General features: G+C 38.1%; 1 protein-coding gene across 2 annotated transcripts in view; it reads right to left on the reverse strand.

Annotated features, from left to right (window-relative positions):
* The window catches only part of ZFR (zinc finger RNA binding protein), a 77813-nt gene that overhangs the window by 49316 nt on the left and 11224 nt on the right, over window positions 1-17273 (reverse strand). For both annotated transcript variants that reach the window (XM_081233373.1, XM_081233374.1), the window contains exons 3-5: window positions 10114-10396; window positions 8010-8154; window positions 5324-5542 (exon numbers count right to left, since the gene is read on the reverse strand). In XM_081233373.1, the coding sequence (XP_081089499.1) occupies window positions 5324-5542; window positions 8010-8154; window positions 10114-10396 (647 nt within the window). The remainder of the gene's footprint in view (window positions 1-5323; window positions 5543-8009; window positions 8155-10113; window positions 10397-17273) is intronic.

The following is a 17273-nucleotide window of genomic DNA, read 5'->3' on the forward strand; positions in this document are numbered from 1 at the left end:
CATCCTTTCCCCTAAAGTGGAAATGAGTGGGCCAAGAGTTAAGGCTCAAGAGAGAGATTCCTAGTTGCCATGATGGCACAGGAGAACTACTTAAGGAAAACTGAACTTTTTGGTATCTCAAATGCAGGCTGCTATACTGAGGAGTAAAGACTTATGACACATTGACTCCAATATATCTTACACACACAGGGGAGAAAATACGAATTGGAAAGGTGAAGGTTAAGATGCATGGGAAATCAGAATCATAGGAATCTGAAAGTGCAGAGAGAGAGAGACAGAGAGAGAGAGAGAGAGGAAGGAAGTAGTTGGGCAACTTTTATGAAAAACCTTCATAGACTTATGTCAGGTTATTAAATTATATAAATGCTTATGAAGATATAAAGAAAGAAAATGTGGTAACGGAAGAAAACACCTAAAAATGAAAGTAGGAAGAAGCAGGTAAACACATCAATAATAAGGATATGATCAGAGTTCTAAAAATTAGAAAACACTTGGTATAACTGGTTAAAAGAAAAATTCTATAAATCAATAAATTCTTTGTCAGTCCTACCAGTGGCCTCTATTACTGAAGTTTGTGATAAAAGAATATAATTCAGCTCACAGCCAAATACTTTCACATTTATAGTCGGAAACATGTACAGTTTATATTTCACTCTTTAAACAACACCATAAAATTGTCTGATTTTTACAATAACAAAGCTACTTGTGGATTATTACTGGTTAGGATCATAATTTTTATATGAAATCTTTATAACAGAAAATTTCCAAATGACTAGTTGTGTATAGGAACTTTAAACATGCCACTTAAAATATAACTTCATGAATTATGTATCAAGAAAATAAAAAGGAGAATAAGGGCAGCAGCATCCTACAACGCTAGATGACCAGGACTTCTAGGTTATTTTTTTTGTTCCTTTGGCAGCACCTCACAGCTTGCGGGATCTTAGTTCTCCAACCAGGGATTGAACCCAGGCCTACAGCAGTGAGAGCGCTGAGTACTAACCATTGGAAACGCCAGGGAATTCCCTAGGTTTAAAAATGAGAATCCACACTATGGGAGGCAGTGTTCCAGACACAGTGAAGTCTCAAAACAGAACTACAAGTTAGGTATTGCAGGTATTACTATACTTACCTTAGAGATGAGAAAACTAAGGCTAAGAGATCGTAAGGCCCTCTGTGTTATTTAAACAACAAAAATCACTAGGTTAAGCATAATATTTACAAAATAACCTCCTTCATTTGTACACATGTAGTCTAAAACTAATAAAAAGGTAAGCTAATTATAGCTTACTACTTATAGCTTTTTTAAAAAAAATCAAAGCATAAACTGAAAGGTAGGCTGAAGGTTCTGGAATTCTGCTAAGGAACACCTTTAAACCTCCTATAACTACTAGGAAACAGACGTACATTTCTTATGAAGCACTAATGGGGAAATAAATATGAGATATGTCTCTAACTTAAGTAAAAGCTCACTCTGGAAATGCTGAAAGAGTTTCACTGACAAAGCACCTTTATTATGAATGCCTGTCAATTAGAAAGTTGCGTAATTATAGCAGTTAAATCGACTTTTTAAAGGCATGGTATCAGAAACAGAAACAATCACTTCACAGTAAATGCGTCACACTACAAGTCATCATTTAGGAGGCACCAAGACTCTGGAACTCATGTTTAATGAGATAAAAAGAAGAGCTGACTTAAGTTGTAGCTGATATAAACTTGCAGATACAGAATTCAGAAGCCCTAATAATGACCTCTCTGGATGGCAGTTTCACATTGTGTATCACATGTTCTGTAAAAAGTGTATGCTCTGATGTAACAGTTCCAAGTCTAGGAATGTATCCTAGGGAAACAACTGGCAAACACACAAATCTTTACATGAAAGGATTAGTTTACCTAGTGTCGTTTCTAGTTTTTCCTTAATATGAAACTAAGTGTCCCCAAAAAGAACTTTTAAAATGTGGCACATGCATACAATAAGACAGTATTAGTCATTAAAAACTATGTTTTTCTAAGCATAGATCTTGGTTCCTAAATACCAGTGCCATACAGAAACCAAGGCGCTCCTTTGTGAAATGGCTAATTGTGAGTCTAGGGCAGGAAAGGCTCAAAGTTGTGGTTTTGCATTTTATTTATTCCTTAATATACTGTCTTGTTCTGTGCAGGATTTAGGGTGATATGGGCAATTTCAGTTCTTATCTCTTGATGTTTTGTTGCATCTTGGCCGTTAGAAGCCTAGCTACTGAATTTTAAAAATATTTTTTTATTTCTCAGAGGTTTTTTATCTCTTACCCTATGTCAAATGCTATGTTGGATGCTAGGGATACAATGGTGAATCAGGCAGAATAACATCTTACTGTGCCAGAAAGGAAAGAAGTACTCAAAGACAAATGATGCCAAGTTCAAGACTCAGAGCTGGTTTGAAAAGGATCTCACTGGCCAAATTTGGGACACTGTGTGCCTCAGAAAGAAAAATGAAAGCAATGGATACTACATTGAATAAAAAAGGAGCCCACAGTAATACTAAAAAAGAAGGGGTGAGGGGACTCCTCTTTAGGGAAGAATGTCTAAGAATCCAAATCCTTTTACATTGATTCTTAGTAAAAGGACTTTGCATTCACCATTGGAGAACCTGATTCAGTTACTGAGACTTTCATAGGTAGGATCTAACACCTTAGACAGAAAGGTAGTTGAGTAATAGGCCCACAGATTACTTGGTTAATTATAAAATGGAAAAAGGTATCTTTACGATGGAAAGATCTGGTAGTCACCACATTAATCAGTGATTATACTTGGCACCATCAGTAAGGAATAAACTGACATTATTTATTTTGTGCACCTGATGTGCTGAAATGTAATGCTCACATAGGTAGTTTAATTAACTAAAAAGCTGCCAGAATCTAAACATAAAAGAAATCAGGTAAATCTAGATTGTGGGATATTCTACAAGACGACTGGTCTGAACTCTTCAAAAACATCAAGGTCATGAGAGACAAGATAAAAACAGGGGTTATTCTACATTAAAGGAAACTGAAACTAACAACCAAATACAACCCATAATCCTTGACTGGACCCTAAATTTAAAACAAAGCACAAACACAAATACATTAACCACAGAGAAAGCCCAGCCATAAAAGACATTTGTGGACAACTGGAAAAAATTTATTAGATAATATCCATGTCCAATTCCTTATCTGAATTGTGGCTATATAAAAGAATGACCCTATTCTTAGGAAATACATGTGGAAGAATTCTAGGCAAAGCACCATGTTGCCTGCAACTTATAAAACACTGCTGAACCATTTGAAAATATGTTTAAAGAGAGGCGAGATAAAGCAAATGTGACAAAATAATACTTGGTGAGTCTAGGTAAATGTTGTGCGGGCATTTGTTGTACTATAATATTTTTTCACTTTTCTGCAGAATTAAAATTTTCTAAAATTGGGGAAAAAACATGAATCCAAGGAATGGTATATCTCTATACTTAGAAAGGGCATTCACAATGAGGAAAGGAGTTTACACTACAGTAGATACAAGACAAATTCATTTTTATAAAGAAACCATGATGTTGATATATGCATATTTCCATGGAAGAAAGTCTAGAAGGACATGCACTAAAATATTAATGGTAATCAGTGTCTAGGGGTAGATGTCTAGTAATTTAATTTTTTCTCCTTTTTTAATCCATACTTTCAAGGTTTAAAATGATGTATTACTTACATAATAAAGCAGTAAATAAAAATAATTATCTTCATTCTGTGTAAGGTATATTCAAGCAACTGAGAGAGACAAACACTGAGACAGAGAAAAGATAAAGGGAGAAGGAGCACAGGCAGGAGAGAAACAAGGAATAGGAAAGGATACTATCATATTCCTTATTTTGTTAAAGCTAATGTGGATTTTTTTTTTTAGTGTCCAAACAGATTTCATTGAAGTAACTCCATTTACAGTTATAACTAGCTAATCAGAGAAAGGCAGAAAAGTTGTATCTGGGCAATCCCGAATACCAACATCTCCTCATGCCAGTTCATTTCCACATGGCTGTCTTAATTAACTTATAAATGTGTTCCCATTGCTCCCCTTCTTGAGATCTCCTCTTTGGCACCCTGTCTGCCCACAGGATAAACACAGACACCACAGCAGACCCTACAGAACTTTCTACACTGACATTTCCAGCCTCAGCTCCTGACAGTTACCCCATGTATCCTGTATTCCAGCCACAATGAACTGTTGATCCCAAATACATCATGCCTGCCTGATTTCTATCCCTAGCACCAAGCACAGGATTTGACATAGGGTAAGAGATTAAAAAATCTCTAAAAAATAAAAAAATAGGTTAGAAATTCAGTAGCTAGGCTACCACAAAAACATCAAGAGGTAATAAACGCAACGGCCTATGTCACCTTAAATCCTCCATGGAACAAGACAGCATATTAAGGAATAAATAAAATGCAAAACAACAACAAACCATACAGTAGTACAAGGCTAAGTGTCTTCAAAAAAGCCATGTGTGGGCTTCCCTGGTGGCGCAGTGGTTGAGAGTCCGCCTGCCGATGCGGGGAACACGGGTTCGTGCCCTGGTCCGGGAGGATCCCACATGCCGCGGAGCGGCTGGGTCCGTGAGCCATGGCCGCTGAGCCTGCGCGTCCGGAGCCTGTGCTCCGCAACGGGAGATGCCACAACAGTGAGAGGCCCACGTACCACAAAAAAAAAAAAAAAAAAAAAGCCATGTGTGACTTTCATCACTGCAACACTACAAAGTACCTCAGCTGGAAATTAGGAAGAGCAGTGGGCACAGCAAGAAGGTTTTAGTAATTCTTCTTCTGCAGGGAAAATATATGATTATTTAAGGAAAGTAAATCTACTCTGTCCTTCAAGAGATGTGTTATATAACCATCATCTTATGGATGTTTATAAAGGCCCCCAATATTTTCAAGGTTACTTATTACTGAGGATAAACATGAAGATATAGCTCCTTGAGAGCTGAAAAAAACAACATAAAGAATCTGTCAGTGGTTATTTCCTGAAGTTAACTTTGAATTTTCAAATTTATTTGGAAAAGTCAGACAGGAAATGACCCTACAGAATACTAGGTGTTATTTTATCTAATTAATAAAAAACAAACAAACAAACAAACAAACAAAACCCTTACAACTTCGATTATGGTTCATCTGTCACATTATGCACATATATTTATATTAATGCCTATCAATTAATTCAACTCTTGCTACTGGGAGTAAGATCATTCCATAGAAAATCAAGATAGTTTCTTAGTGAGTCTCGTTTTAATTTGCTTACTCATTTAAACACAGTTTATCAGCCTTACCAGAATAAGTAACTGCCGTGGTACTATAAGTAGCACTCTGGGTATAGGACGGCACCACAGTAGCTGCAGCTGCTACTGGCTGTACGGTGGAGGATACAGGATATATGGAGAAAGTAGTGGTAGCTGGACTTGGTGTGGCTGGTTTTATGGCTGTCACTTGTCGAGTTTGCTGGGCTTGTGTATACTGAGTTGCACCTTGGCTATAACCTGCTTTAGGGGCTAAATTGGGAAAGAGACATCAGAAAATTAGAAGGGTGAACCACTATAGTTACTGTACCAATATCCTAGGAAAAAAAATGTAAACATCATTAACTGTAAATTTTATGTTAGCAATTTCTTCTTGATAAAATTCTTATCACCAACTTAATAAAATATAGCATCTGTATAAATTTACTATCCCTCCACATATGCTTTTTACATATTTCCAAAATGACATTTGTCAAAATTTGCCACTAACTAAAACACCAGCACTATTTAAAACATGTTAGCAATAAACAAAGTTTTTAGAAAAGGGTATGTGTGTGTGTGTATTTGGGCTAGTCAGTCTACTTGAGAGTTATGCTTAATATTGGGAACAGAATAGAGAGAGCCTCAAAGTATAATTTAAGTCACAGTGAAGTTTTCAATGTTTAATTACATGGAACTTGTTCATATACTATTATGGCATTTTACTGATTTATCCATAGTGAACTTCAATCTAATTACAACCCACAAGGTGCTACTGACTTAATTCTTCAAATGTCAATAGCATGAGTACAGCTGTTCTTAAATGGCTACCATTAATGTCTCTGCTAAACTTTCCACTGCCCTTGAACATATTAAAACAAATGTATACTTTAAGAATCTTATGAGACTTATTATCACTAAATTAATAATTAATCCGTTATTAATGATCAGTAAAGCATACAAATGTAATTTTCTGAGAAAGGCCCAAATATCAGGCGCCAAACTCATTTCATGCCTAGTTAAGTAAAGGTACTTGAAATAAATAGCACTTAAGAATTTATAAAACTTTTCCTACACATAGTATGAAATTTGATCCACACAACATACAGATGAGTACAACATTTTACCAAAAAACCCTGATGTCCAGGAGCTAAATGATTTACAGAAGTCACATGGTCAATGTCAGAGTTCAGACTACACCAAGGTCTTCTGACTCTTAGATTACTTCAGTACTCTTAAGCACAATCTATCTAACCTTGGTAACTAATCAGGAAGTTCATTATAGTTCACTGTACCCACAAATCATTAGAAAAGAGATGATAAGAAAAGTCAGGGTCATTATAATGCAAAATATTTTTAAACCACTTTTAAGGGACTCATAAAGTCAATCTTAGAACTAAAAGTACCCTAGAAAGATTTGAGTCAGGACATCCCTGCTGGCACAGTGGTTAAGAATCTGCCTGCTAATGTAGGGTACATGGTCTGGGAAGATCCCACATGCTGCGGAGCAACTAAGGCTGTGCACCACAACTACTGAGCCTGAGCTCTAGAGCCTGAGAGCCACAACTACTGAGGCTGTGCGCCACAACTACTGAAGCCCGTGCACCTAGAGCCCACGCTCTGCAACAAGATAAGCTACCACATGAGAAGCCTGCGCACCAAAACGAAGAGCAGCCCCCGCTCGTCGCAACTAGAGAAAGCCCGTGCACAGCAACGAAGACCCAATGCAGCCAAAAAATAATAAAATAAAATAAATAATAATAAAAAAGTATTACTCAAAAATAAATCAAATAAAATAAGATATAATTAAAAAAAAAAAGGACCTGAGTCAACTACCCCATTCACAGATAAGAGAACAGAGATGAAATGAGGTAAAAAATCACTTGCCCACATTGTGGTAATGCCAGTGCTAGAAACCAATTCTACTCTTTCCTAATTCAAGGCTCTACCCACACTCTCATGGTCCTTCAAAAATAATTAAAATAAAGGAGTTGCTATTTTTCAGAACTAAGAGAGCTTTGCTTTCAAAGTTCTCAATTAAATCTCTATGAAAAAAACCCATCTTTTAAAGATTACAAATATGTAGGCTTCTTTGCAAACAAAATACTTCCTGCATTCAAACCATTAATATATACCGTAATATCAGTGGCTGGTAATGGAACCAACTGTCATTACAGATCAGAGAAAGATGAGTTAAAAGTATGGGTCCACAGGAATTCCCTGGCGGTCGGAGTGGTTAAGACTCTGAGATTTCACTGCTGAGGGCCCGGATTCAATCCCTGGTTGGGGGACTATTAATCCCACAAGCTGAGCGGCACGGCCAAAAAAAAGAAAGGGTCCACAAAATGGAAACCATACTAGGGCCTCCACTAGTTACAAAGGCAGTCAGCAGTTATGTCTGGGCATTTCAGACAAAGAGAAGAAGGTGGCCAGAAGGTATTGCCACAACTTCTTTTGTACAGCTTATTTCAACAGGAAAAGAACTATAATCTGAAGAACAGATATGAAATACACTTCCAGGAAGGAAGGACATGATTATGAATTGCCTCCAAGATCTTCTCTCTTTGGGACTCAAAGGCATTCTTACGGAGAAAGAGAAGGACATGGTTAGAACCTGCCCCTCAAGGTAATATAACACAATGAGTTTAGATGGATTCAAAAGCATATATTCGTTAAAAAACACCTTGAATAATATGTTTCAACAGTGTACAATGAAAGGGCATATGTTAATAAAACCCACCTGTCTGATAGTAGGTCTCAGCAACAGAAGGCTGAGGCTGGGCGGCAGCAGCTACAGCAGCTGCAGTTGCTGTTGGTTGTTGGTAGTACTGCTTACTATCATAAGCTACAGCAGGAGCTGTGGATCTTACATATGAGTACGAGTCCTAGAGAAAGAGAAGGAAAGAAAATCTTGCTATGAGTGAAGTGGCAGATGGAAAAAAACCTTCATCTTTACTATATTAAAAACGCAGTAAAAGAAAACAAAAGCCTAAATATGTATGAACAGAGACAGAAGATTCAAATTCAATACAAAGGGCATTCATTTTGGACTTCATCAAATAAGGTCAAAACCATTTTAAGCAGTATGCTTAACTTTTACAATCAGAAAAATCATCAAAATTTTAAAATAAGCATTATTTTTTTTTTAATTAATTTTATTAAAAAATTGCTTGGCGGATCTGCCTTAAAGATGGATCCCACAGTAAAGAACACCTGGGCGTTCTAAGCTTTGTGACTGTTCCAGCTTTCTTTTCATTCTTCCTTATTTACTACTATTCATTAACATAATGATGAGTAGGAGCTTCCAGGTGGAGGAAAGGGGAACAGAGGTTCCGGGGAAAGGAGCGCTAAATATAAATCTCCAAGGCAATGAAGATCAAGGTGAGCTGGGTGAATTCTGGCATCGCATATAGTGAGGAGAGCTGGGGAGGTACACCTGAGGTATGCAGGAGGAAAGGCAGAAAGAGTTGGAAGGGCCCAGAAAATGATAGGCTTCATACATCCTATCAAAAACAATAAAATTTGGGCCTCCCTGGTGGCGCAGTGGTTGAGAGTCCGCCTGCCGATGCAGGGGATACGGGTTCGTGCCCCGGTCCGGGAGGATCCCATATGCCGCGGAGCGGCTGGGCCCGTGAGCCATGGCCGCTGAGCCTGCGCATCCGGAGCCTGTGCTCCGCAAGGGGAGAGGCCACAACAGTGAGAGGCCCGCGTACCACAAAAAAAAAAAAAAAAAAAAAAAAAACAATAAAATTTATAATATTCTGTCTCTGGACATAATGAAAACAATCACGTATGTTAAAGTAATCCTGAGTTTAGTAACCTGCTAAATATTAATAGCAAATACTAATATTGCCGATTCATGTCAGCTTCTTAGTTAACAAAATAAATCCCTGTATTTTAGAAAGAATATTTAAAAACCAGGCAAAGTCCAGAAGGACCAAAGTTTAAAAAACAGATCCTAAAAGCAAACAAACAAAAAATGGGATAAAGGATTAGGACCAAATTTAATTAAATAAGCAGATAGCAATTTAGTGTCATATCAGACATAAAGAGAATTATATTACCATAAACAGACTTAGATCTTTATGTCTCTATAAACCTAACAAGAAGCAATTAGATGAATTAAGAGCAGGATCAATTTCTATTACAAACTAAGAAAGAACACCTTGAGGGAAGAATGTACATTTAGGCAATAGAATTTCCACCCTTGATAAGTTTCAAGAAGACACTATGTAATTTGTCCTATTCAGCTGAGGCTCATGGTTCTCAAAATAGGAGACACAGGGGTGTCCCAAGTGGATAAATAATGCCATAGTACCAGCAAGGGGCAGAAGACCCTAAAATAAATAAATAAATAAACATTTAAATAAGGGGGCAGAAGACCCTGTGTGTCTTAATTTTCCTCAAAAACTTGTAATAAAATTAAAATACTTAACCAGTAATTAATGTATCTTTTTTTTTTTTTTTTTTGGCCACGCCATGTGGCATGTGCGACCTTAGTTCCCTGACCAGGGATCGAACCTGCGCCCCCTGCAGTGGAAGTGCGGACTCTTGACCACTGGACTGCCAGGGAAGTCCCAATTACTGTATTTTTTTAGTTAAAGCAAACATATATAGAGAGTGGAATGCAAGGCACTGGGGGATTATTAATATAAAACTCACTGCAGGGAAACTTAATGCTTGGAGTACACCCCCAAATTATCTAGGAACACACATTCACTTTTCTGTATCATTAGAGGTATATTTTGGAAGACCCAACTTTGAGAAGCAGTGGCTTGGATATTACATTAAACACGGAAGCCACTGAACCTATATGTTAAGGCTCATGAAAGTAGTTTTCTTACCTGGTAGTTCTGTGTCGTAGCTGGGGGTGGTGGTGGAGGTGCTTCTTGTTGCCTCTGTGTATAACCATAGTCAGTTGCTGTGTGTGCAGTGGGGTACCCTCCATATGCAGCAGCTGTTGCAGCGGCTGCAACAGCTACTGGAGCAGGCCTGGCAACTGCAACTGTGGCGGCTGCTGGTGCATAGGCAGCAGTAACTGTGTGAGCAGCTACTGGAGCCTGATGGACGGTGTAGCTAGCAACCGTGGTTGGATGAGAGTAGGCTACACCCGAGGCTGGCTGCTGGCTGTATTGTGGAGTAGAAGAATAAACAGAATACAATTTAATGTTTAAAATCTAGGAGGTTAATCAACTTAAATCAAAAGCACATTTCCCAATGATTTAATCACGGACTACCAGAGAACAGGTATTTGAGCTCAATAAACCACCTAACCAACACTCTATTTGTTATGGTTGCATAATTTTCATTCCTTAATCTGAATAAATTAGAGAGTCACATATATGTTTCAGATCAAAGATCATATCACAAAGCAGGGAGGACAAACTGGGATAAGAAGCAGTATTAGGAAGAAAGAAAAAACTGCTCAACCTAGGAACTTAAAAAAGTATTTGTTATATGTATAGTTCTTTATTATGTTCTATAGTTTAAAAAAATCTCTACAAGGAAATCATATCAAGAAAAATATTGTATTCTAACTCCAATTATGGGAAACATTTAAGGTAGAAACTATTACCGAGATGACTTAAATACTTCTGATGCTGTAAGGCAGTGGTTCTCAGCTAGGGGAGATTTTGCCCTCCAGGAGATATCTGGCTATGTCTGGAGATATTTTTGATGGTTAAACTGCGGAGGAGGAGGTGGTGATGTGTGCTACTGGTATTTAGTGGGTAGAGGCCAGTGATGCTGTTACATAAAGGACAGCTATCCGCAACAAAGAATTATCCAAAGAATGTCAACAGTGCTGAGGAATCCTGCTCTAAGGTACAGAATTTACAATGGAATATCTATTATTTTAGATAAAGTTTCCAGGTTACAGGCAGCAATTCATTATACACATTTCTTTTTCTCTTAAAAAGTAGCACATGTTGCAAAAGGAGACCTAAGTCAGATGCTTTGCAATCATAACGTTTAAACCTCAGAGAGACAAAAACATTTTCTAAAACTGTAAATCAAATGAATCTTCAGCTAAAGTTCTTAAAATAACATTTACTTTAATTTTTAAATTGAGAGCCTATATCACATAAAACCAGGCCCACAAATGTTACCAAATGAAAACGTTTTTGTTGTTTTAGGTTCTCTTGAGTAAGTAATACATTCACTATCACACTTGTTAAAGCTATAGTACCAAGGCAGAAAAATGCCTTCTTAAAAAAAGGAGAGCCCCAACAGTTATTTAGATGACCATAAGTTTTAATATGAGCCAACAGTTAAGAATAGCTAAGAAAAGAATACCTGACATAAGCTGAAGCTGCACTAATAAACTAGAGTGTTTGATTCATGGGTTATAGTACAGGGTATTCTTCACTGGTATGCACAATACCAAAAAAAATATGGCACAGAATTAAAATCTGGGGCCATCATATTTTAACTGTATTATGGAAAACACTGATAATTAGGATGTGTTCAAAGAGAATCAATATGAAGTTTATAAGTATAGGTATTATTTCACATAAAAGTAGAGTACCTAGGGACATTCAGTCTAGAAAAAGTGACCTTGGAAGATATGATAGCTGCCTTCTAATAGAAGAGACTTACTCTATGCTGCTCCAGAGAACAGAACTAGAACCAATGGATGGAGGGTGGCAGATTTCAGCCCAATATGAAAAAGAAACAAAAACAAAAACTTAGAACAGAGTCCAAAGAAACTCTTATAATTTCTATTTGGATGAGGTTTTCCGCATTTTGATACTAAAATTAGCTAACATTTCCTACATATATGCCAATTATAAGACAGGAAAAGGGAAGTTTAAACTGTAATAGTGGGAAATTGGTTGGGCATTGACATTTTCTATGGATAATTCCACATCCTTAAGAAAAATTCCAATAACATATACTTCTTCAAAATTCCTAGAACTGAGAAAAAGAATTATGTTTAAAATATAAATACACCAGTTCTGTGAAACTTGTATTTAACGTTTACTGATAAGATTTCCTGCGTAGAGGCTACATGGTTATGTAAGATTCAGATAGTCTTGAATTCCTATACTGTTTCCATTCATCCCACTGCTCTTTATCGAGTATCTGTTCACATTTCATGGTCCCCAAAACATGTCCTATAGGACAAAAACCAAAAGTTGGAGTAGAATAGGAATGTCAAGTACACTAGGTAGGCAATTTGACTTATACTGCCACTGATCTTTTTTTTTTTTTTTTTTTTTTTTTGCGGCACGCGGGCCTCTCACTTTTGTGGCCTCTCCCGTTGCGGAGCACAGGCTCCGGACACGCAGGCTCAACAGCCACGGCTCACGAGCCCAGCCGCTCCGCGGCATGTGGGATCTTCCCAGACCGGGGCACAAACCCGCGTCCCCTGCATTGGCAGGCGGACTCTCAACCACTGCGCCACCAGGGAAGCCCTGCCACTGATCCCTAGGGCTGTCTAACCTAACCTGTTCTGTAGAGCCAGGTCCCTAACCATCATCTGGGCTGGAACCACATGCTCCACCAAAGCATAATGAAGAATGACGATCCAGTCCCAGTTCCCAGGGGGTCAAGGGTTAGGGCAGCTGACTATTGTTCAGAATAAAGATTCTCTGATTTGTTATCTTAGACCCATCTGGGAAATTCTCTTCCAATTTCAAATACCTTTAGGAAAACTACCTTTCACATGACATAGATGACCAGACTGGACTATAATCGTTCAATTAAATATCAAGTAGCTAAGTCTAAATAAGTAAATTAATTTTTTTTTTTTGCGGTACACAGGCCTCTCGCTGTTGTGGCCTCTCCCATCGCAGAGCACAGGCTCCAGATGCGCAGGCTCAGCGGCCATGGCTCATGGGCCCAGCCGCTCCTCGGCATGTGGGATCTTCCCGGACCGGGGCATGAACCTGCGTCCCTTGCATCGGCAGGCGGACTCTCAACCACAGCGCCACCAGGGAAGCCCAGTAAATTAATTTTTTAAAATTCAGGTCGAGTTCAAATTAGTTTACATAAAAATTAGTCTTAAGTTGGAACAGTTCAAATCAAGGTTTTTGCCTAGTCTGGGGTGTGAGAATGAAAGGTGTTAAATTATATCCCTACATAAAATGTAAGACTTAACTGTCTTTAAATGATTTCCTAAATAGGGAATTCCCTGGCGGTCCAGTGGTTAGGACTCCGTGCTCTCAACTGCCAAGGCCCTCGGTTCAATCCCTGGTTGGGGAACTAAAATCCCAGAAGCCGTGTGGCCAAAATAATAATAATAATAATAATAATTTTTTTTCTTAAATAGAACAGGACATAAAATCCCAAATCTTATGCCATAAAAAATAATTTGTGAAATATGAGAAGATTTTCACTTACTAAGCATCCAGTAGAGCAGAAGCTTTTACTTAGAAGGTAATATCCTTCGTGAATAAATTAAATCTAATCAGCTTCAGTCAGTTTTAAACTGGGACAAATTAAATAATAAATTATGAAACAAACATATAAAAACAACATGGGTAAGAAAGTTTAAGAAACCATCAGACAGGGACTTCCCTGGTGGCTCAGTGGTTAAGAATCCGCCTGCCAATGCAGGGGACACAGGTTCGAGCCCTGGTCCAGGAAGATCCCACATGCCATGGAGCAACTAAGCCTGTGTGCCGCAACTACTGAGCCTGCACTCTAGAGCCCGCAAGCCACAACTACTGAGCCCATGTGCTGCAACTACTGAAGCCCGCGTGCCTAGAGCCCGTGCTCTGCAACAAGAGAAGCCACTGCAATGAGAAGCCCGTGTACCGCAATGAAGAGCAGCCCCCACTCGCCACAACTAGAGAAAGCCCGTGTGCAGCAACGAAGACCCAATGCCGCCAAAAATAAACAAACAAACAAACAAACAAACAAAATGATACCAAAAAAGAAACAATCAGACATAAAATGGAAGGGTATTTCTCTTGGTGGTGGTGGGGGGGAGAGTACTTAGGAAATTATTAATATTGAAGAGTAAAAACATCCTTCATATTTCTGAACTTAAGCTGGAGGTTAATGGTCTGCTCCCTACTTGCTTACCAAAAAGTGAAGCCAGCCAGAAGCCTTACCGAAATAAACGGCCAGCTAAAATCACCAGATGTTTAAAGAAAGCCTACTATAAACTGCAAAAGGAATAAGAATGAACCCATGGGAAATGGATATCTCAAAGCAACAGATAAGAATTTTTAAAATCTCTAATTTGTATCCATAAAACAAGAATTTTACACTAGTTAGAAGATAAAGTTGAAGGACATGGACAAGATAAAAAGAAAAGAGAAAGGATAAACATAGCAGGTCTAATACTCCAACAAGAAGGAATTCTAGAGAAGAGAAAAAAAGCAGATGGAAGAAATTAAGAAATTTCCCACTCTTGAAGGGAGGCCCGTATTTTCAAATTCAAATATCTACGGAATGCAAAACAGAATGAAAGAACAACACTGAGAGACATATATTGATAGCATTTCGCAACACCTCAAGACAAAAAAAAAAGATCCTTTAAATCTCCAGAGAGAAGAAAAACAGATCATTTACATACAAGTAAATGAAAATCAGACTTACTGATAACACCAGTGGCTGGAGGACAATAGGGTAATGTCTTCAAAATTCAAGGGAAAATGATTATCAATGTAGAATTCTGCACCCAGTTAAACTATTAATGCAGAATAATGATTTTGACATTCAAGGTCTGAAGGAGTTTACCTCCCACATGCCTTTTCTTAGGAAGCTACATGAAAATGTACTTCAGCAAAAAATAAAACAAGAAAGATATCATGGGATCCCACAAACAGTGGATTCAAACTCAGGAGACAGATAAAAGCCCAGGTCGGCAGCTATGCAGCAGGCCCAGAAGGCAGTAAGTTTATGAGACTGAAATCAAAGGAAGGACAGAAGCCTCCAGAAGAAGGATGTCTAGGAAAACAGACGACTGGACAATAGACAGTAGACCAAGAGCCTGGGAAAATCTCATGATATAATCAAGGCACCAAGAAGATTTGTGTGAAAAAAAGGGTAATGAAATATGAAACTGCTCAAGAAAAGTCATGATCTCAGTTGAGCAATTAGTAGGGTGTAAAAAAGGAAAAATCTGTTTGCACTTGACCCTGGAAAGATTCTCTATTAAGTGATACAGGGTTGTAAAAATGGACTACATGAGGAATTCTAATCATAGAACAGTACTTGGCTCCAGAGTAAATACTATTTACAGTCATAATAATGGAAGTTTTCTGCTTTAAGGTTTTAGAATCAACCTAAATTACGGAAGATAAACTATGATTACAGAACACAATGTAAGTGTTATAACAAGGAAAACGAGAGCTGGGTTGGGGGATGGGGTGGAGAAAGAGGGAAAGTAAAGCACAAGGGTTTCAAGATTCTTAGAGAGTACCAAGATACTGTCTACCTTTGATGGAACTAGAATTGGTGTGTATTGTTTGAAGTAACAGAAATAGCCATATCACTGAACCTGGGAGGAGAAATGAGAAGCATGAGAGAGTATGTATGAAATCCTAACCATGATTGTAAGAAATCAAACTATAATGCATAAAGTTGATAAATTAAGACATAAAAAAGCAGCATACTGTTTAGTGATATGGAGGTTAGAAATAAAACCAAAATGCGTTAAAGGTGGGGAATTGTGAGGCAGGGAGAAGGAAATAAGGGACTGTTGTTTTCATTAAGCCCTTCTATACTATTTTTAATTAATTAATGCATTACTCTGGGAGTAATGAAAGATAAGCAGAAAGATATCAGAATAGAATTCTCAAGCTGGCAACTTCAATGACCAACAAACCAACCCCGAATTTAAATACTCCTTTCTAGTTATCCCAACACAACTCTAATATCTATATTTCTACATTTCTGGCCTCAACCCTAATCTATATCCAACTTTAGGCCCATCTTTAAGTGCTTTTGAATTCCATTAATATGACCTGGCTTCATACTACACTACTAAATTTATAGTCACTACTGAAATTAAAATAACTTATGTGTACAAATGGCTCGTTCGCATAAGCGGCATCCTACACCTCTGTTAGTATCTATACGACAGTGGTTCTCAAAATGTGATCCAAGGACTGCTGAGGGTCCCTAAGACCGTTTCAGAGGGCTCAGGAGGTTGGTTCTCCCTTTTCAATTACAGATTGCCTTCATATATTTTAATCCGAACAATTTACTGCAACAGACTAAATGCAGAAGCAGGTATGAGAATCCAACCATCTTAACTGGGATATTAAAAAGATTTGTAGAGGGGGCTTCCCTGGTGGCGCAGTGGTTGAGTCCGCCTGCCGATGCAGGGGACACGGGTTTGTGCCCCGGTCCGGGAAGATCCCACGTGCCGCGGAGCGGCTGGGCCCATAAGCCATGGCCGCTGAGCCTGAGCATCCGGAGCCTGTGCTCCGCAACGGGAGAGGCCACAACAGTGAGAGGTCTGCGTACCACAAAAAAAAAAAAAAAAAAAAAAAAAAATTGGTAGAAATGTTAAACAATGCTTCTCATCTTACTACTTTTTCAGTGGTTGGAATATAGTTATTTTTCATAAAGATATTTTTGGTTAGCATGTAGTGGGTTCTTTTTACTATTTTAAAACAATTTAATAAATATTTTAAAAATTTCTAAAATAGTAAATATTAGTACAATCCACATAAGCAAAAGCTTTTGGGGGCTTTTAATAATTAGAGGTTAGAAGGGTCCCCAAACCAAAAAGTTTGAGAACCACCATTTTACAATACAGAACATTAACTTAGAGTCTGTAATGGTATTCACCACTCATTTTCCTGCTCTTTATTTACTGTCCCTTTAAGCAAAATGTTTCCTTCTATCTTATGACATGGAAACAGTACTTGTTCTCAGGTAAAATGAGCACTGCAAAAGTGGCCAGAGCCCCAAGTCTGCTGCCTACAGCTGTATAATAGTCTTATCTAGGGCTCCAAATCTTCTCCCAGTTTACCCGGTGTGCTGCTGTACAAATATCATTTTCTATGTTAGCAGAGACATCAAAGGCATAGGGAAGTAATGG

The sequence above is a fragment of the Mesoplodon bidens genome, assembly GCF_964165515.1.
Source record: "Mesoplodon bidens genome assembly, chromosome: 4".
Taxonomy (NCBI): domain Eukaryota; kingdom Metazoa; phylum Chordata; class Mammalia; order Artiodactyla; family Ziphiidae; genus Mesoplodon; species Mesoplodon bidens.